The sequence below is a fragment of the Falco biarmicus genome, chromosome 14 (genome assembly GCF_023638135.1).
Source record: "Falco biarmicus isolate bFalBia1 chromosome 14, bFalBia1.pri, whole genome shotgun sequence".
Taxonomy (NCBI): domain Eukaryota; kingdom Metazoa; phylum Chordata; class Aves; order Falconiformes; family Falconidae; genus Falco; species Falco biarmicus.
The window spans coordinates 17,726,065-17,744,505 of record NC_079301.1 but is presented as its reverse complement, the minus strand read 5'-3'; the positions used below and the strand labels follow the sequence as shown (position 1 = coordinate 17,744,505).

General features: G+C 38.0%; 1 protein-coding gene across 2 annotated transcripts in view; it reads left to right on the top strand.

Annotated features, from left to right (window-relative positions):
* Positions 1 to 18,441, top strand: part of TENM1 (teneurin transmembrane protein 1) — a 349,253-nt gene that overhangs the window by 168,885 nt on the left and 161,927 nt on the right. For both annotated transcript variants that reach the window (XM_056359800.1, XM_056359799.1), the window contains exon 4: positions 11,024 to 11,264. In XM_056359800.1, coding sequence (XP_056215775.1) covers positions 11,024 to 11,264 — 241 coding nt within the window. The remainder of the gene's footprint in view (positions 1 to 11,023; positions 11,265 to 18,441) is intronic.

Here is an 18,441-nt window from a genome sequence, read left to right as displayed (position 1 = left end):
ATTTAAAACAACAATTCTCTGTTTAAGTAGAGAATTAACAGATAAATTGCAATAATTCCTTATGTAAAAAATTGTTTTCTAAAGCAAAACTTCAAAAGGACAATATATGTTTTGAAACTGTAATTTGTCTTTAAGAATTCTTCTTTAAGAGATCTGTCAACTAAAGTTTGTGAAGTAGAATATAAGTGAAGCTGAAGTAAGCAGTCTGGTTACCCGCGAGCACTTTACCCTGACAAACAGGAAACTAGTAAGGCTGTTGAGAAAATCCTCTTCTACTGTCATGTATTATTTTTTATTAATTTTGAATTATTTTATAGGTCAGACTGCTCTGAGGAGAGGATAGGATGGGAGGGGCCACATGTGCTTTGATTTTGTAAAAAAGCCATTGTCGACAATAGTTCTTGACAAGTGATAAGCACACATACTTGCTGCCTGACAGTTCATCAACTGTGTTTAAAAGTAACCTCCACCAAGACAAAGTGGAAGTCTCTTCTTGACTTCAGGAAGAGTAATGGATCATACCCCTAATTGATGTAGCAGGTTTGAACATATGTGCAGTCATTCAGGAAGAGCCATAGAAAAGCCTCATCAGTTTCACCAAAAGCCATTAATTCTATTGCTCAATAGTAGGTTTCTGTATAGTTTTCATTCTGATCGTACAAAATACCTAGCAGAAAACTGTGGGAACAAACAACTTTGCTACCCCATACAGGCTACAAAGAAGAGTCACTTTAAAATTAAGTCTCGGGGAGCACAGCAGAGATAGTTTGAACAGAGACAGTACAGGAGATGCAGACTTATATCAGATGCAGCCCCGTGATTTATGGTGAATTCTGTAGGTTCTTTGTATGGTTGAACTTTGTAGGTCCAGGGCTATTTGTTCTGAACAGCCAACTCTGAGCAAGCTGCTCTCCTCTCCACTCCTGCAGAGCAAAGCCACCCGCTTGGCGCCAGCACCCGATGGTCCCCCCGGACCAGCGCTGCACCTCTGCCCCAGGAAGGCAGGGAAACTAGCCTAGAAGCAAACTTTTCTACAGAATGCCCAAATCTGCTTCAAAAACCCCAATATGGTGATATGGCTTGAAGTAACCTCTTGTTTATTTCAGTGTGATGAACGTTGAGCCCTAAGGCTCATGCGGGACTCTCACAGACGACGTAGGCTGTGTGACTGGCCGCAGCGTCACACAAAACCTAGTTGCAAAGTCTTCTGGCAAGAAAAATATTTCTTAGTATTTCTTCATAAAATACTACTGTATTGGTATTAATTTGAGATAGATATGCATATAGAGCCACAGTGAAATTCTACATATGTTTACATGTTATGGATACATTTGACAGCTTTCTCTGCCCCCCACAAGTTATTATGTAACAACAGATAAATGAATTACTTATTTTATACTCCCTATAATCATCTAAGTGTCACTATAAATATGTGTAAAGATGTTCATTTCAAGCAATTTAACGTCAAGGTGAAATCCATAATAAAAAACACATGAATTACTGTTTTGTTGAATAAAATAGAGACCTTCATTTTCCTATATAAGCTATAAACATGTCTTTCAAAGTATTATGAACATAGAAACTAATCTGTATCTCTCCTGATATTCCCTCATTAATATCTTTCTAAAAGGATTGTCTTAAAAATGAAGTAAATACATGGGGGTAGAGACAATTACTGAATGATGCCGGAGAGCTTTCTACGCCTGTACATGGTATTGATTGTAAAAATGGATCTAGTATTTTCAATTATGCTCTGCAAAATGCCAGGAGATATGCTACATTTGACATGGTGATCTGGAGTACAGAGTTCGGTGTCCTGAGCAAAGCCTTTATATATCCAAGTGGGAGAAGCTGAAGTGTGAATCATCCTTGAAGCCAGAAAGTTCAGGCACTTCCACCTTGAAGTAAACTTAGAGTAAGTTTGCAGTGCTGCCAGCAAAACACTAGCTCTAAGCTCAAATAGACAGGAGATATGCTTGGGATCTTGCCCCCAGTAATTTCAGGAATGTGCATGAACATGATGCTCATCAGGGCTTAAGTTTGTTTCCTGATGTAACTGGGAGGATTAACCATGTCTTAGGGCTTATCATCTTTTCATATTTCCATAGAGCCACAGGATATTTTTATATTTACAACAATATGAATCAACAAACTGATCTCTCTCAAGGCTGGGCTTTAAGCTGAGCAGGGTTCTGTGCTTTAGTCAACGGGTGGGACTCATACCACTGTCCCCAGCCCTAAGAAGGCTAACAGTGAAATGGAGGAGTCTTCATCTTGGCTGTTGCAGCGCAGTGAACTCGGGTGCCACAGGGAAAACTTTATTGGGGTCTGTAACGGGGCCCAGGCTCCAGCAGTCTTTTTTACTTAAAATGTTGTAAAGTAGCAGGAGCACAGATGAAGCAAGTAAGGGGCAGGCAGGGAAGGTTATCATCCACTGCAGAGGCGCTGGTGACAAAAGTGGCTTAATATGTCCATATTCATGATATTTCACTGAACTGCTGGGCTAAATACACTGTGTATTTCGGTATGATTTATAGTTGCTAATTCCATTACCTATAGATCCCTTTTAGAAAGCCCTCACAGCTAATGAATTTAATGACACAAAGGCCAAAACTTGAATATATATCACTCTGCCGAAAACCATCAATAACTGGGGAAACATTAATTTTTACAGCCATGGCTGCTTGCAACCTATTTTACCAATCATAAGCTGTTTTTTAATCAAAATCTGTTCACCTCTAAGGTCATCAAAATTTGCTGCCTGGCTACTTGTAACTGCCTGGCTTTTGTAAACTTGGATGACAGGCTTACTCTGTAAACTATAATCTCTCCCGCTTTGTTCAGAGTTTTAGAATAGTGATTGTACCTTCCCCTGTGAGTTGCCACAGATAGAAGTTACAACTTGTGATATTGACTGAACCCACCACTTGTAAGTAATGGCAGGAATTACACCTTCTCCTGAAAATACCACCTTTAAGCTGGCTGTGGGCTGTCAGTATCCGCTTCTATCCTTTGAATGCTGTGTGCTGTTAATTGTGCCAGCAGCTGCTTGATCTGCTAAACAAACCCCTGGAAGCCTGGGCTGGTTTAGGTTGTTCCCTAAGTCTCCATCATAACTGGAGTGCTGCTTTGCTTCTCCCTTCACATTTTCTCCTTGACCTGTGAGGCTTAACCATCAAGAGTCTGTTCCAACCCAAGACAAGCCTGGAGTGATTTAAGAGGAGTCCTGTCTCGACTGGATGGGTGTTTGAGAGAATCTGATGGCTGTACCACCTGCAACGAAGGAGGCTGAAAGGGGTGAGCAGGGTAGTTGCATTCCAAATTTGTCATATTAATTGACATAAATGTGAGCATTTCATATAAATGGAATCATGTGTTTCACATAAATATTATACATAGAGTGCATTTGTATTTAACAGCTATGTGAAGAAGTACTATAGAACTAAGCTATAATTCAGACAGTTCAGCAGAATAAAAGCACCTCAGGAGCTCTAGCACTTCACTCCCCTCTGGCAATGTTTATTTTATATAAACATGCATCAGTGTGTTTATATTGTCAGGTGCTTCTGCATGATAACATTTAAAACTTGCATCTTATCCACAGTACACAGCGTTACAACCTGAAACTCATTTCTGGTTACAAACTACAGCACAGAGAGTGGCGTCTTATAGCGCAATGTTTATGTCCAAAATTATTCCACTTCAGCAATCAGGCTCCCAAGTTAAAACACTGAGTGATGGGGTTAATTAAGGAGGAGTAGTGCTACTGTAGCTCTAATGGGCTACAGATATGAGTGTCTCTAAGTGAGGCAAACTTTGTCAGGAAAGGTAATGTCTTTCATTGCACCAGCTGATATAGCTGGAGAAAAAAAAAATATAGCTTTGGTCCCACAAAGCCTTCTTTTGGTTTGAGTATATTAACGTTTCTATCATCAGGGGAAAAAAAACAAAACACTCTCCCATGCACATCTTTAAAAAAAAAAGAGTATATCAGTCTTATTTCAATAATTGTACAAAGAAAAACTGACAAGTTAAATATATGGTACAAAGACGACAGATGCCAGGATTTTTTGAGTCTTGAAAAGCAGAATATTATTAAATGCATACTGTCAGCAAAGTTGGAAAGGATGGCCATGTGATAGGTCCCTAGGGATAAATCACTGCCTTTCCTTCTTTAACGAGTTCTAACCTCCATTCTTTTGCTTGAAAAATTCTCCCACATCTTCCTGCAGCTGAATCAAGAAAAAGTTTGTTTGCAGAGACACTTTTGAGATACTTCTGATTTATTTTTCAAAACACTATGAGATCTTCCATATTTTTTCACTTTTATCATGCTACTAATTGATGTTTTACCAGAAATAGAGCTCAGCATGCTACCATCCTGACATGCGACAATGATAGCAAATTACTGGTGAATATAAGATTCCTGCTAATGAAAATTCCTTGTGCTGTCTGTTGCTAGAAGTTTAAAGGCATTGATACTTAATATCCATATCATATGCAGGTGATAAAGTCCATTTATACTATTTAATTTGTCCATTTATACTATTTAATTTGCGAAGATTTTCTAGTAGAGTTTAAGTAATCCATCATTTTTTTTGTTAGAAATGGACCAAAAATGTACATTAAAGTAAGGGGGAAATCCCAGGCTCATATTAGTCCACTCTAAATAAATATGGACTTCAGAAGGAGTTTTAGCCGAGTTTAGCACTATTTCACAAGAGATTGTATTAAACAGAATTAAAGAAACATAAAACATTCATTTCTGTAAAAGCAACAGTGTTTTAAAGAGAGACTTCCTGGTGATGCTCCCATCGTGCTTTTTTACTCTGGTGCTCAAAACTGGATAATTATGTTTTTGTAAGGTTTCCTAGAATTCAGTCCATTACGAGTGTCTAGAAAATATAGTCATGTAGGTCTTACAGTACAAGTTTTGACTTTTAATGTAAAAATTGAAAAGGAAATGCAGTGCCGCCATTGTAAGAACTCCTTAATGTCCTTGCAGCTTATATGCAGAACAGGTTTTTTTTCCTGCACAGTTAGACCATACAACATTCAATGTAAATGTTACTTGTGTTTTAAAAAGAGTTGAATTGCATCATATTTCATTTTAAAATATGGCTAAACTTGGAAAGGCTGAAGGGGAAATAAGTTTCTGTTAGCATTAGGGAATTATTAGGTTTCTTATTTACCAAATATCTTTTTGTTAAAATGATCCACAAATTACAAGTTAGAAGCTGTTAGTGTGTGTGTGTGTGTGTATAATTGTAAGGGATTCAAGGGAATGGAACATATGTGATACTGAGAACATGAAGGGAACATTTACTGGGATCCATATGAACACATTGGACTGAGTGTTTAAATATTATGCATTTCTTTGACATCATTACATTATTACAACGTAAATCCAGCTGTAGTTTATGCTTATTGACACCATTCAAAGTACATGGCATAAGAACTCTGGGTTTTTGTTGGTTTTTTTTTTTTTTTTTTACGTGCTGTGCTTTGTTTTCAGCACAGCCTAAATAATGATATGTAGGATTCATGCTACTCTTAGGCTGGCAGTATAATATGAAATTATATACTTGGCTACTTCAGGGCATACTTGAACGGATAGATAAAGGGCCCAGAGACCTTTGATGATCCCTGATGCTTAACTGGTCCCTCCCGCCCTCAGTCTGTTCTGGGCCATCCCAACCTGCTCAGCAAGGACCATCTGCTGCAGCAGGGGCGAGCTGAAAGCACCATGGGCATGAGTCAGTTGGCTGTGTCAGGAAGTCCTACTGCTCTCTGGAGGTCTCTAAATCTCTTCTACTTTGTGTGTAAACTTTGAGTCCGTATGACCTTTAGTTTATAAGCTTTCATTACATTATAAGCTTTATTTTGCATAAAACCATATGGTTTGCAGAATTCTTTAGAGCTGCTTGGTATTTTTTGTTCGGGAAGATTTACTGTGTAGTAAGGCTGAGAAAAAAGTTATATACAGCAAAACAATAATCTAAAGGTAAGTTGGTATTAAAGGTATTGGTTGGATACTTTTATATCCTAGTGGTCTGACAATGTTGTGGAAGCAAAGCATTTTGCAAGTAAGGTAGGCCAGCTAAATGCTGAGCTACATCAGAAGAAGCAAGTGTAGAATAGATGACTGAAACACAACGTAAATTTATACATCAATAGACCAATTTCATACACAAGTTTTTTTTTGTGTCCACCTTTTCTCCAAATGTGTGATGCCAAAAATGAAAGGAATTCAGAGGTACGCAACAAATAATCAGGGGCTTGGTAGGGTCATTGGTGCATAGAGAGAAAAAGAGTTTAAATTTTAGAATGGAAAGAAAAGGGTGTAAAGACTTACACAGCACCAAATAAGCATATTAACATATAACAGAACCAGTGCTCTGCAATGGTAGCACCTACATCTAAATCATAGTTTGTCTTCCTAGACTTGGAGCATAAATCTCATTGTAAAACTGAGAATTTTTTTTCTGTGCTTTTTAGCTCCAGCCTTAAGCATTCAGATTCTGTCTTCCCTGCACTGAATCTTTTGCAGTTCTTCAGTGACCATGATGCTCCTTCATCTCTGCTTGAGAAAAAAAATTCCAGACTGTTTTGTAACTGAGCAGTAGTATACCCATAGAACTTTGAAATAAGCTAAACTAAACTCTCTGAACATATGTTGCTATTTCATTCATTTAATAATGGATGGCAAGCTAATTCATGCTGCAAACATACCAATAAATAATGAATTTAGGAACTTTCAGTTCAAATCAAAAATATCTCAAAAGCACTACAGGTTAGATGCAAACCTTTTAATGTTCAATGATTTGAATATATTCTCTCTGATATACTTATTAATGACACTGGCTAGTGTAATCTTGTCACTAAATGATAAAACAATTAAATTACCCCATCTTTCTATGTGGGTCCAAAAAGTATAGTAGCATATACTTCAAAACTGTTAGGAAAATACTTCAGCAAAGTCCTGGCTTATTTTCAAAACTAATTTTAATCAGGTGCTAACTAGTTGATAAAGCTGCTTGCTTATTTTTTCTCAGTCTGGAAAGCAGTTTGGCTACGTGTTTATGACTACACAGGCATTTTAACCTGACTCTTAAGGAAAATGAGGTTGTTGATGCTGCTGTTGTCCGTTGGTCTGTGCCTCCTGTACTTTTTGAGCAGAACGGCAGCGCTCAGCCGACGTGGTAGCATAGGGGAAGTGTCTAAGGTAACTAACCTTCCACTTTCTGAAAGGCAGAGGCTTAGTAAAAAAGCGAGATCTGAGTTATTACATCTCCTGAAGGCAAAAGCAGTAGTAGCAGACCTCGGCGGCTGAAGAGGAGCTGTTGATGTCTGCACATCATAGCTGCGGGGTTCCTGCTCCGTTATGCAACTGCCATGGAGCAGCCTGTGATCAATATTGCTGAAGGGCCATCCAAAAGAGTAAGTCAGAACCAAGGAAGAAGAAATATTCGGGACAGAAGCAGAGCTCCTCCCTTCAAACTTCAAAGAAAGGAGAGCAAGTAGAAATCCTTGAAACTAGCAGAATTACAAGGAAAAGTTTTGCTGTTTATAGCTAGCATCAATGCAGAGGTTTCTCTGTTGGAGTGAGTCCATGGAGTTTGGGAAGCATCTCAAAATGGAATAGCTAAACAAATTAACATCGTTATTGAAGAATGAAAGCAAAATCACAAAAAGAAAAAAAAAAAAGGTGGCAGGAAGAATTTTAGTGGAGTTTGTGGACTGGATGGGGAGTGTATGAATTAAGAGTAAAGCAAAGCAGATCCAATACACAGCAAAGCAGCAGAATGTTGCATAAATCTTTTCAGAAGACATCACAGTTCTAGATTTGCTGTGCTGAAATGAGGGAACTATTTAAAAATACTGAATTCTCAGTGGAAAAATATAGACATTTGCTAAACAACTTCTTTGGTCTCTAAAAAAAAAGAAATGGCGAAATGCAAGGTCAGATGAGAAGGCCAGAAGTGAGGACCAAGAGCTCTTCTGGCTTGGGTGCACCTCAGAGGAAAATCTGATTTGAAGGAAATTATTGTAAATGTTCTGTTCAGATTGAGCTGAAATCGTGTTTTATAGTTACATTTTTAGATGAATGGAAACATCCACCACATCAATGAATGCATTGAAAACAACACTGTATTTGCATATAATACCTAGACTTTTTGATGTAACAAAATTTAAAAATCTGAACATTATTAGCAACCACTAAAAATAAAGCCAGCAGTTATTATCGATATCATTATGCTGAACAATAGCAACAGGATAAAAATTTATAACTGAGCTCATTTCTATATCACTCCCATACATTTTGGAAACTTGTTAGCTTTAGACAAATTATCTTGCATCATATCACTTTTTAGGTATTTAAATGATTTTGCATTAAGTTATTTTACAGAGTCTACTATTCAGAGTCCTGAAGAATTGTAAGTGTGCATATTCAGATATAATGCTGCTTTATATCCCAAGCAACATTTTTTTGGTATAAAAATAAAGTTAATGAGGTGTAGACTTAGTTTCAAGCAAAATAAAAATAACTTTGCCAAATTAGAAAGTCTGTAAAAACTAATTGGAAACTCAGGCTGATTCTCAGCGTAATGAATTTGCCATGCTTCACTGAAGTGAAGGCCTGGTGCAGAAGACTTGTCTTTAAATCACCAAAGTACTTCAGAATCTGATGTGAGGTTTTCTGTGATGCCAGTAGCTGGACGAAGGGGTGACAAGTGTGGTTAATTAAAAAGAAATCCCCCAGGAAATCTGATGTGTTAATGTATAGTGATACATTGCACTGGGATATATGAGGTACCCTACCAACCCTTCCAACTTAGTGGTTCACAGAGCAGAATCGGTCTATTGCATGGAAGAGACTAAACTATTTGTCAGGTAATGGCATGCTATTGACGGGGTAGGGACAGTGCAGGTAAAAGGGGAGGAAGGGGACTAAACGATGCGTTGCCGTATGGGTTATACAGCTTTTTCGCATTTACCTCTAGAAGCAGTCACCTTGGCTGCTCGGCGTTCACTGCGTAGCTTTTAATGTACCTTGTAGAGCCTAACTGCCTGTCCTGGCAGAGATCAGCAATTTTCTAACAGGACAGTGGCACAACCATTAAAACGGCTTGTCATGCAAATTATAGGTTGTATAATAATCCTGCAAATTTTCTGTAAAGTGGATTTAAGACTGATACCACTAAGTAAGGGAATGTCATTGATCAAATACTTGAGGATGCTGGACATCAAATATTATGTCCAAAATTTGGGTAGCTTTCAATTCTAAAATAGCAGGATACAGGATTTACTGAGATTAATTATTATATGAAAGTGCCTTAGCAGATTATTTCAGAGCTCTGGACTGTTGACTGCAGTGATTTAATTTACTGAGGTCTCCAATTTTCTAATATGCTTAGAAATGCTTTTCTGGTGTATGCAAACTAATACTACAGCATAAACATTAATGCAACTGTAAGAATGCTGCCTTGATAAAAGATCAATGAAATTAAAAGGATTAAGCCTGGGCCAAATCCGTGACAGCTTTGCTTACCACAGCATAGAAAAGCTTATGTGGAGCACTAAACAACCTTGTTTCTCCAGTTGGGGTAAATTGTGACTGTCACAGAGAAAAAACAGGCTTTTTTTTCTTCCAGCCATTCCGAGAAGGGAAGGGGCATACTTTCATCTTTCACCTTGAAGACACATCATGTCATAATTTAAAGAAAGTATGTGTTGTAAATGGATGGCAACAACAATTCCTTGCAGGGAATTTTTGCAGGTTCATCAGAGCTCTGCTCCAGCTGGTTTTGTGCAAATTTAACTGGATGGCTGCTAAGGTAAAAGGGAGAGTGAGGGTGAGTACAGAAATGGGACAAAAGCTGTGTTAGGTAGACACTGAGGTAAATTAGCTGGAAGAGTTTGAGTTTAATAGCTTCACAGTTCACCCAATCTGGCAGCAATTTTTATCAACGTCTTCTTTGCAAAGTATTTGTTATTGTTCATTTAAAAAGGAATGTCTTGCCTCAGTTCTCCATAGCTGTGTTTCTGGCTGTACTGAGAGGCTTGGGAGGCTCTTGTGGGAAGCAGAGAAAACAGGATTTTATTGTCCCTTCAAAGAACCCTTACACCATATTTGTATCTTGGTTGTTTTTTTGCAGGAGGATTTAAGCTCACTGGCACGGGCTGAGCCACCATAAAGCCGCGTAGCAGTGCTAGCGCAGGGCAGGACCCTGCAGTCAGAGCATCCCTCTCTGGGGCTGGGGGGCGCTGGGGGTCCCGCGGGGCAGCGGCAGCACGGGTCAGGGGGCCTCAGGTACCCACACACGCCTATTTCCCTCCTCCTTCACGACCTGGTCTGGTGGCTGTGAGCTCCTTGCCAGCTCATCTGCCTTGAGCTGCCATAAAACCTTTTCTCCGGGTATCGGGATGGTTAGTGCTTGGGCAGCCTTGGAGGGGGGCTTTTCCCAGGTCTCATTTAGCAAACGCAGTAACAGACTGGCAGAAACGTGGTAACTTTGTTTTACGGAAGGTGTTTGTTCAGCGGTTGGAATACAGTTATTTTCTGCCTTGATTTGAGGTGCAAGACTAATTCTTACACTGTGTCTATTTTTAAGCAGATGCTCTTAAATGAGAATTATACCTCATTAAATCAGTTGGTATCTGTGCTGCAGTTTGATGTCAGCTTGATTTATTTGTTCTTTACCCTCATCCCCAAATAATCCTATGACAATTAAATGAATGTTGTATCTTCTTTTTTGTCCTTTTTCTTCTTTGCTTTTGTTGAACTACTGAACTGCAGTGCTGGAGGATGTGTGTCTGTATCTGATACTCTTAGTTTCAGTAGTGTTATATTTTAAATTATTTCACATGTTGCAACAAAATTGTACAGGCAGCTGGGTTAACAACTTGATAAAGCACAACGCTTTCATCCCAACAGCTAATATATTATGCTCATGCTCTCTTGATCTTTATAAAATAATAACTCTCTGTGGGTTTTTTTGCCTTTTCTTTGTTGTTCCAGATATGCCAGGTAGCCCACATAACCAGTTCACCTTCAGACCCCTCCCGCCGCCACCTCCACCACCACATGCATGCACCTGTGCCAGAAAGCCACCTCCGACAGCTGATTCTCTCCAGAGAAGATCCATGACCACCCGCAGCCAGCCCAGTCCTGCTGCCCCGACTCCCCCCACGAGTACTCAAGATTCTGTGCATCTCCATAACAGCTGGGTCTTGAACAGCAACATACCGCTGGAAACCAGGTACAGACCCACCTGTTGGGCACAACTTAACTCAAATGTGGGGTTTTTTTAGAAAAAACAGTAAGGAGGACTGATGTTGATGTGAGATGGGGATGGGGAATTAAGAGTTTGCCATTCAGGACGTGGCAGTGCATTTTGAGTTGAGGCCACATCGCGTAGCCATGTGAAGCCTTACTTGATATGGCCAGATCATTAATGCTCATAAAAGCATGTGTTTTGCAAAGTTTCGGAAGACACTGATTTCCTTAAGGTGTGTAGATTGCATAGATGCTTCAGAGTAGTGTACTTGGGTACTTGTCTCACCCTGCCACATTCTCCCAGGGCTGTTTTGTAATGAGCAAATAGCACTTTTGTTTAATTGATGTACTCTGGCGCTCCTGGAGTCAAGGTTCAGGCTGTAGCTATGCTATGGATAAGGAAAGATAGGAAGTAATATGAAAATAATATTTTCCTCAATGTGTATGTAAACGTTTTATTGCATATATACACAAAAATATTATTTGATCATCATTAGGTAATGGAGAAATGATACAGGGCCAAGACAAGTATTGAGCATGGAGAGCCTTACCTCTGGGAGCTGGGGAAGCGAGGGTCCCACACCAGGGTCATTCACAATTTACACAAATAATCTTCTCTGAAAAATAGTTGAAAGCAAAAACATTCTGTATTCAATAAACCTGTGTTCTGGTACCCAGAGTTCTGCCATAGAGGTAAACATAGTTTCCTCAGTCTTTTTGGCTATAATAAGCTTTTTTTTTTTTTTTTTGTTCCTGATAAGTATTAGCTAATTTGGTGGCTCTTAACTACAGCTGTATTTGCTGACTTGATGCTTAAAACAAGCCTGATTTTCTACAACTTTCTCCCTTTTCATTGTGAACGGAGCACCAAGGAGGTTTGACTGCGGATCCTTGGGGTTTGGGCATTTTAAAACATGTCAAGTGCATGGCTTGCTGAGAAAGTGTTGGGTGAAACGGATGCATATCTGACATCCAACTAATCTGACCCAGGAAATACAAGGTCTTATGCATACAAGTGTTTTCTTTTTAATGCACATATGTCCAAAAGGGCCAGTTAGCACAGTTAATCACTGAAACCTAATTTTTTGTTCTTTTATAGGAAGGTTGTTTTTATTTTATTGCAAAATGTAATTTCAGTATAAATCTTTAAACACTTAACTGCTGCTAATCAGACATGTCAATTTTTTTTTTTCTCTGAGAAGCTATTAAGTTGGGATTGAAGCGTAAGATAATTAATTATGAAATAAAGCTTTCCTTATTTGTCTTAATGACAAATCACAAAAAGAATCAAGGAGGATGGAAACTTTTCTCCAAGAGCGAATATAAACAAAATTTTAGTTCAACTAGTCCTTCTAAAGCTAGAAGCTTCTGTTTCCACAATCTTTGTAAAGATAAATCTCTGTCATTTCTGGTGTAACAAGCTTATATATCTATGTGTTCTGCTGCATGTAAAGCCGATCCCTGGATGGTCTGCACCCATTAATTACCTTTTAGTTCTCTCCAATTAACAGTTAGGTAGATCTTGTTTAGCCTTTCTGCATCCCTGCTCGCTATATTCTTCTCAGACCTCATTGGGGAAAATACTTTGCAATTTTAAGTCTCTTTTGAGCTTAGTTTAATTTTTCTAGTTTCTGATTATTTTTGCAAACTGGAAACTTTTCATAAAGGACAAATAAATAGATATATAGTTATATTCATAGTTATAGAATTGGATACTGACGAAAGGGCTGTGCAGTGGATTAGGAGTTCAGACGGGAAAACATACTGTGGGCTACACGTCAGTGATTCACGAAGTCTGGGAATTTTCCACGTTCCTGCCCTTCACTGGTTGTTTCAGCTGATTTCATACACCCTCTGGTAGCTAGCTGCAGCCTCTGGCGAAGCTGGCTGAAAGGCTATATAATCTGGAAGTAGAATCTGTGAGACTGTTTGCCAAGATGTATCTGCAGTTTATGTGCAGACAAGTGGTACAGCAGAGGAACATTGTAATAAAAAACATTTGTGATCACCACTTCCCAGAATTCTATAGTACGCAGCACAGCCTTAGAGAAAAAGAAGGGCTTTGCAGCTTGTTTTTTCTTGCTTTAACAAGGAATGGTTTAGCTGGAATTATACAGATACTTTGGCCTAATGCGTGGATTCCCTTGCTTTCCTTCTCCATTAATGTTTAGCTGCCCATTAAAAATAATCCTGCAAAATAATAGGAATATCCTACAAAAATAAAGGGAAATGTGTCAATGGTAGCTCTGTTTCTGTGCTAAACCTGCATAGTACCAAATCTTCCTAATGTGTACATACCGAATATGTCTGAGCAGTTGTTTGTTTGTTTGTTTTATTTGGAACATTTGCAATTAAAAAGAAGACTTAGACAGTAATGTATTCTGTACTGTAACGACCAGGCAAAAATCAGAATGCACATGTTCAGCTTTTCTTCCAATTCTATCTTCTGCTAATTCATAAACAACACACGTGTTTGCATCAGTTATCTCCAGCCACATAATATGAGAGAATTTTCAGACAGGAAAAGATTTCCTAGAACTAATTGTGTGACTGTAAATCCTGTTCACTCTGGACAGTCAGAAATTAAGCAAGTTTATGGGTTTACTTATAATGATAATGTGTCATATTTAGGTTAAAAAAAATATCTGTAGTTCTGAAAATGTTTGCAGTATTCTGCTTAAACATCTATTCTTTTGTAATTAGAATTTGAAACTGTAGATTAGACTGCAAAGGGCTGCAGTAAAGATGTATACTGAGGTATATGTTCTGGAAGATTTTTGTACAGTAAAACTTTGTTATATTTTTATAGTAAAGGGCGAATCAGAAATTCTGTCTCATACTTTGTCTAGAGGTGTTATATGCACAGACTAATCCCCTGCACAGTTTTGTCAAGACCCAGCTTACTAAACCAACTGTTTAATAGGAGACTGACTTGGCAAGGCAGAATTACCTGTTCAGCATCCCACCAGCTTTTGGCAAAGCCAAGAATACAGTCTAAACGTACGGCATTGCCAAGGCCAGTTCTCTAACTCTGGTAGTTGCTCTGACTATAAGCAACCCAAATGAAAATAAGAATTAGGAACACGTTTAAAACTTCAGAGGACATGTCACAGGTAGAGTTGTTGATGAAAAAACTGGAGAAGAGCTGTACCTGCAGGAGGTGTAGCGGCTCAAAGTGCTGACTGACAGCTGCAGCCTTCAGTTCTGTAATGTGCCTGTAAATGCCAGTGCAGACTCTTTCTGTATGCATGCACTCACAGGCTGGAAAAAACATATTCATTATTAAAATGACTTATGAACATGCAGTAATTTCATTGTCACACGGAAAAATAGTGTGTAAGTATTGCCAGAAAAAGACTGCGAGGATCTCTCACACCACATAAAAACACAGGAAACATTGATTCTCCTTTTTAGGGTAATGTTATTGCGCTCTTACATAAATTGATTTTTTTTTTCTTCTCTCCCAGAATAAAGTGCTTGAAACCTATTGCCTATTCCCTTCCTTTCCACTAAAATAATTGTTTTTTCAGGTTTCATAGATACTTTGCCCTAATGTTTCAAATCTTATGATTTGCAGTGTAATACATTGTCATTATCTCTGACAGCCCCATCTGAACATACCTTACTGCTTTTTCTGGAGTATGTATTAAACCCTGGCAATTCAAAGGAATGTTTTTCATTTTCTCCATGTCGTCTTAATTGACTCAGTATTTCTTTTCATACCTTGCTTTTTTTGTGGGTTGTTTGTTGGGGGTTCTTGGTGTTTGCTATTTATTTTCCCACTTCAATCAAATTCCCAAATAAAAAAAAAAAATAGACATTAAATAGGAATTTTTACCTGACGTTATTTCTGATCTTCCCTACAGTCTGTTACAGTTTGCTCATGGATAAACCATTGGACATGCTTATTTTGAGTAAAGTTTTGCTTTTAGATTACCCAAGCATTAGAATTTTTAAGTTTTCAGTCTAAATATAAAACATACCTTATTTTGATTTTCTTTCAGAGTGGTGGGGTTTTTTTTAAGTCCAGTTATGTGCTTCAGTATTTTACATATTTGCTTGTTCCTTCCTTTTTTAGATCAAATTTCTTTCTAGTTCCTCTAACCCATTTAGCAGTATTGGCAGTAAGGTTAATGCTGTGCTGAATGGACTGAAATCTCCCTTCACTGCACTGGCAATGAGCCAAGTCCTGTGGAAAAAGACAGCTTAATTTAAGCAATCTTATCACCATGGTAATAGCTCCTCTAAGGGGACAGCGAGATACCAGACCATGAACCTGAGATTCAATTATCATTAATTTATATAAAACTTTGAAGTACTGGAATAATAAGAGAAGTATTTGGGGTTCAGGGCAGTTATGATTTTTAGTTACTATTCAGCACTATTTTAGAGCCCTGAAGTTTGATTATGGCTCTAAACACTTAAAAACTTTGAGAACTTGGGAATTCAAGAACTTGATGGAGATCATCATATGGATGGAGTCGTTCCTTTCTGTGTTATATAGTGATTTAAGAAACTTACTTAAGGCTATCTGGATTTCTGTTTCCTAAAAAGAATATCTCATTTATAATTCTGTTTAGTATAGGGGCGATCTTCACAACTATCTCTTGCCAGTCAAGAGATTTAGTCTGGGCTATGGTTTTCCCTTGTTCTTTTTTAATCAAGCTCATAAATATTTGTGCTCTTCAAAAAGCACATCAGTAGCCCTTCAAATCACAGAAACCTGTACAAACTCACTTTAAGCTGGAAGAGTGCTAAAAGCAGAAATAATTAAAGAAAAATGCATATATAAATACACACTCACACGGTTCAGTGTGCTCCGGGAAGGTTTATTTTTTCTCCTTGGTCTCTTCATTTGAGCATCGTGTGAATCTTGTCCCCAGTGCAGGGATGCAGTAACCACTTTTGTGCCTGCCTTTTTCCCAGTTCGATGTTTCCATAGCAAACAGAATGGCTTTTACAGCTCCCAAGACACACAGGTGTTAATGATCATAAACCACCAAGCAGGGACACAATTACTATTTGAGCAATACAATTCATTAGGAACTTGTTTGCCAATGGAGCCTACTTCTGCGTTAAATGACCAGACTTGTAGTTATTCCAAGAACAAATGGAGGGGAGGGTTTTGTTTACCATCTTTCCTTCGAATCAAGTTGGTCAGTATTTGTTATTATGACCTTTCATTTGTATTTTTTCATTTTCCACCTAATTAAACAATAAATCTAACCTATAGAGAGGGTGACCATATTAAAAACAGACACATGGCAAAGGTTTTAAAGCCTGTCCAAGTCCCGTGTGTTTGCATTGCACAGCAGAAAAGATCTAAAAATATTTATGGCTTCTGAATTGAAAAAGATAAATTGAAAACTGTAAATATGACTATGAACTTAAAAGAAAAGCTGTAAATATGACCCTAAATTTAATAATGTGAGAATGAAAGCATCTTTTATGGAAATACAAATATAAAAATTTGTCAGCTACAGTGAAGTACAGTTTTCATGTCAGCAGCAATGGCACTTGGGGGTCCTTCTTTTGAATAATTTGAGATCCAGTCACTAAGGACAATAAGGCGATTTAAATTGTTCATATACTCTACCGTATTTTTTCCCTGGGAGAAGGTCTGGTGTGGGCTTCCCTGGAACAGTGAGATAGTGTTTGTATGCGAGGGGGTTTTTTGTGCAGGCTTAACATAGTAACTTGAACAATCACGTGGCAGATACTCTTCACTCATTATTTTGAATAATGGAATAGGATATCAAGATATAATTAAAAGTAAAGATACATTGTGATTTTGTGGCTGAAATAAGCAAGCAGCTGGTTAGCTTTCTATGAAACACAGTGTTTTCATTTATAAAACCAGAAAGAGACTGAATATAAATTCTGAAAGAGAAGGAGAATTACAGGTTAATATAGAGGGTCAAGGCTGATTTGGGAAACAGAGACTGTGAGGAGGGTTCAGAGATATGCAAAAGATTCTACCTTTTCATTTCAAAGAAACTCACATATGTATGTGTAACATTACTGTTCGGGAATGTCTGTCTACCCACTGGATAGCTACTTCTAGTAATCAATTTTGGAAGACTAGGTAGTATGCACATAGTCGATGTGATACACCTCTTGCCAAGCAAAGTTTGTGGGGTTTGTCACTACTACTACAGCTACTAGCTATAGCTTGGCTTTAGACCTTACACATGTAAGTGTAGGTATTTGGAAGTATACTAAAATGCTAGTAGTAAGTTAGTCAGAATATGCATGAATACTCACAGGAGGAAATTCATGGCAACTACTTCTGCTTTAGTTACCTCATTCCTTTTTCTTTTTTAAATCATGCTTCTAACCACAGAATATAAGCAACAAAGTTACAGTATCGCTGTTTTTATCCTCCTTGATTCATGGTTTCAAAGTATTCTGCAAATGTTATGTACTATTCTTTATATAACTTTCTTAGATATTAAAGTATTATTGTTCTCATTTTCCACATCAAAATTTTAAAATTTATTGAAAAAAATTAGAGCAAACGATGAACTTCTTCCTTCCTCACCCCATTAATCTCCATGTGCATTGATCAGCTGTTGTTTGAGCTGTAGTGCTAAAGGAAAGTTCTAAGCCACAGAAAAGCACTTTTGAAAACTACAGGATTAATGTAGCAATGTCGCCATGTATCATAATAATAAAGCCCATACTGATCTGTACAGGAGTAATTTATGTCCCCAGTGTGGTGGGTTTTATTTTTTTTTGTTTGGGTTTGGGTGGGGTTTTTTTCCACTAAATAGTCATTGAAACCAGAAGACAGTTGCATTTTCGACAAATGTCCCATTTTAGAAGCTGTTCTTGATTGATTTTGGCACTGTCCTATATTTATATAATTACTGTCCCAGATTTCTGCCAGGGACTTGAAAGTTTAGTCACCTGGTTAACAGGCTTAGCTTGCCTACAGCAACAACAGACAAGTGAGTCAGCATCATGTCACTTGTTTTTCTGTATTGAAGTGAAAAGTAAAGGATACAGATTCTTTTTACATCCTTTCACATCCAGGGTCACAGGGCTGGGGTTTCAAATACTGCATAAAGAAAGCATCAGTGAATAAAAGGTAGTGATTCTATGTGAATGATTCAAAAGGCAAGTCCAGCTCAAAGAGGAAATTTTAACAAAGCAGTTCT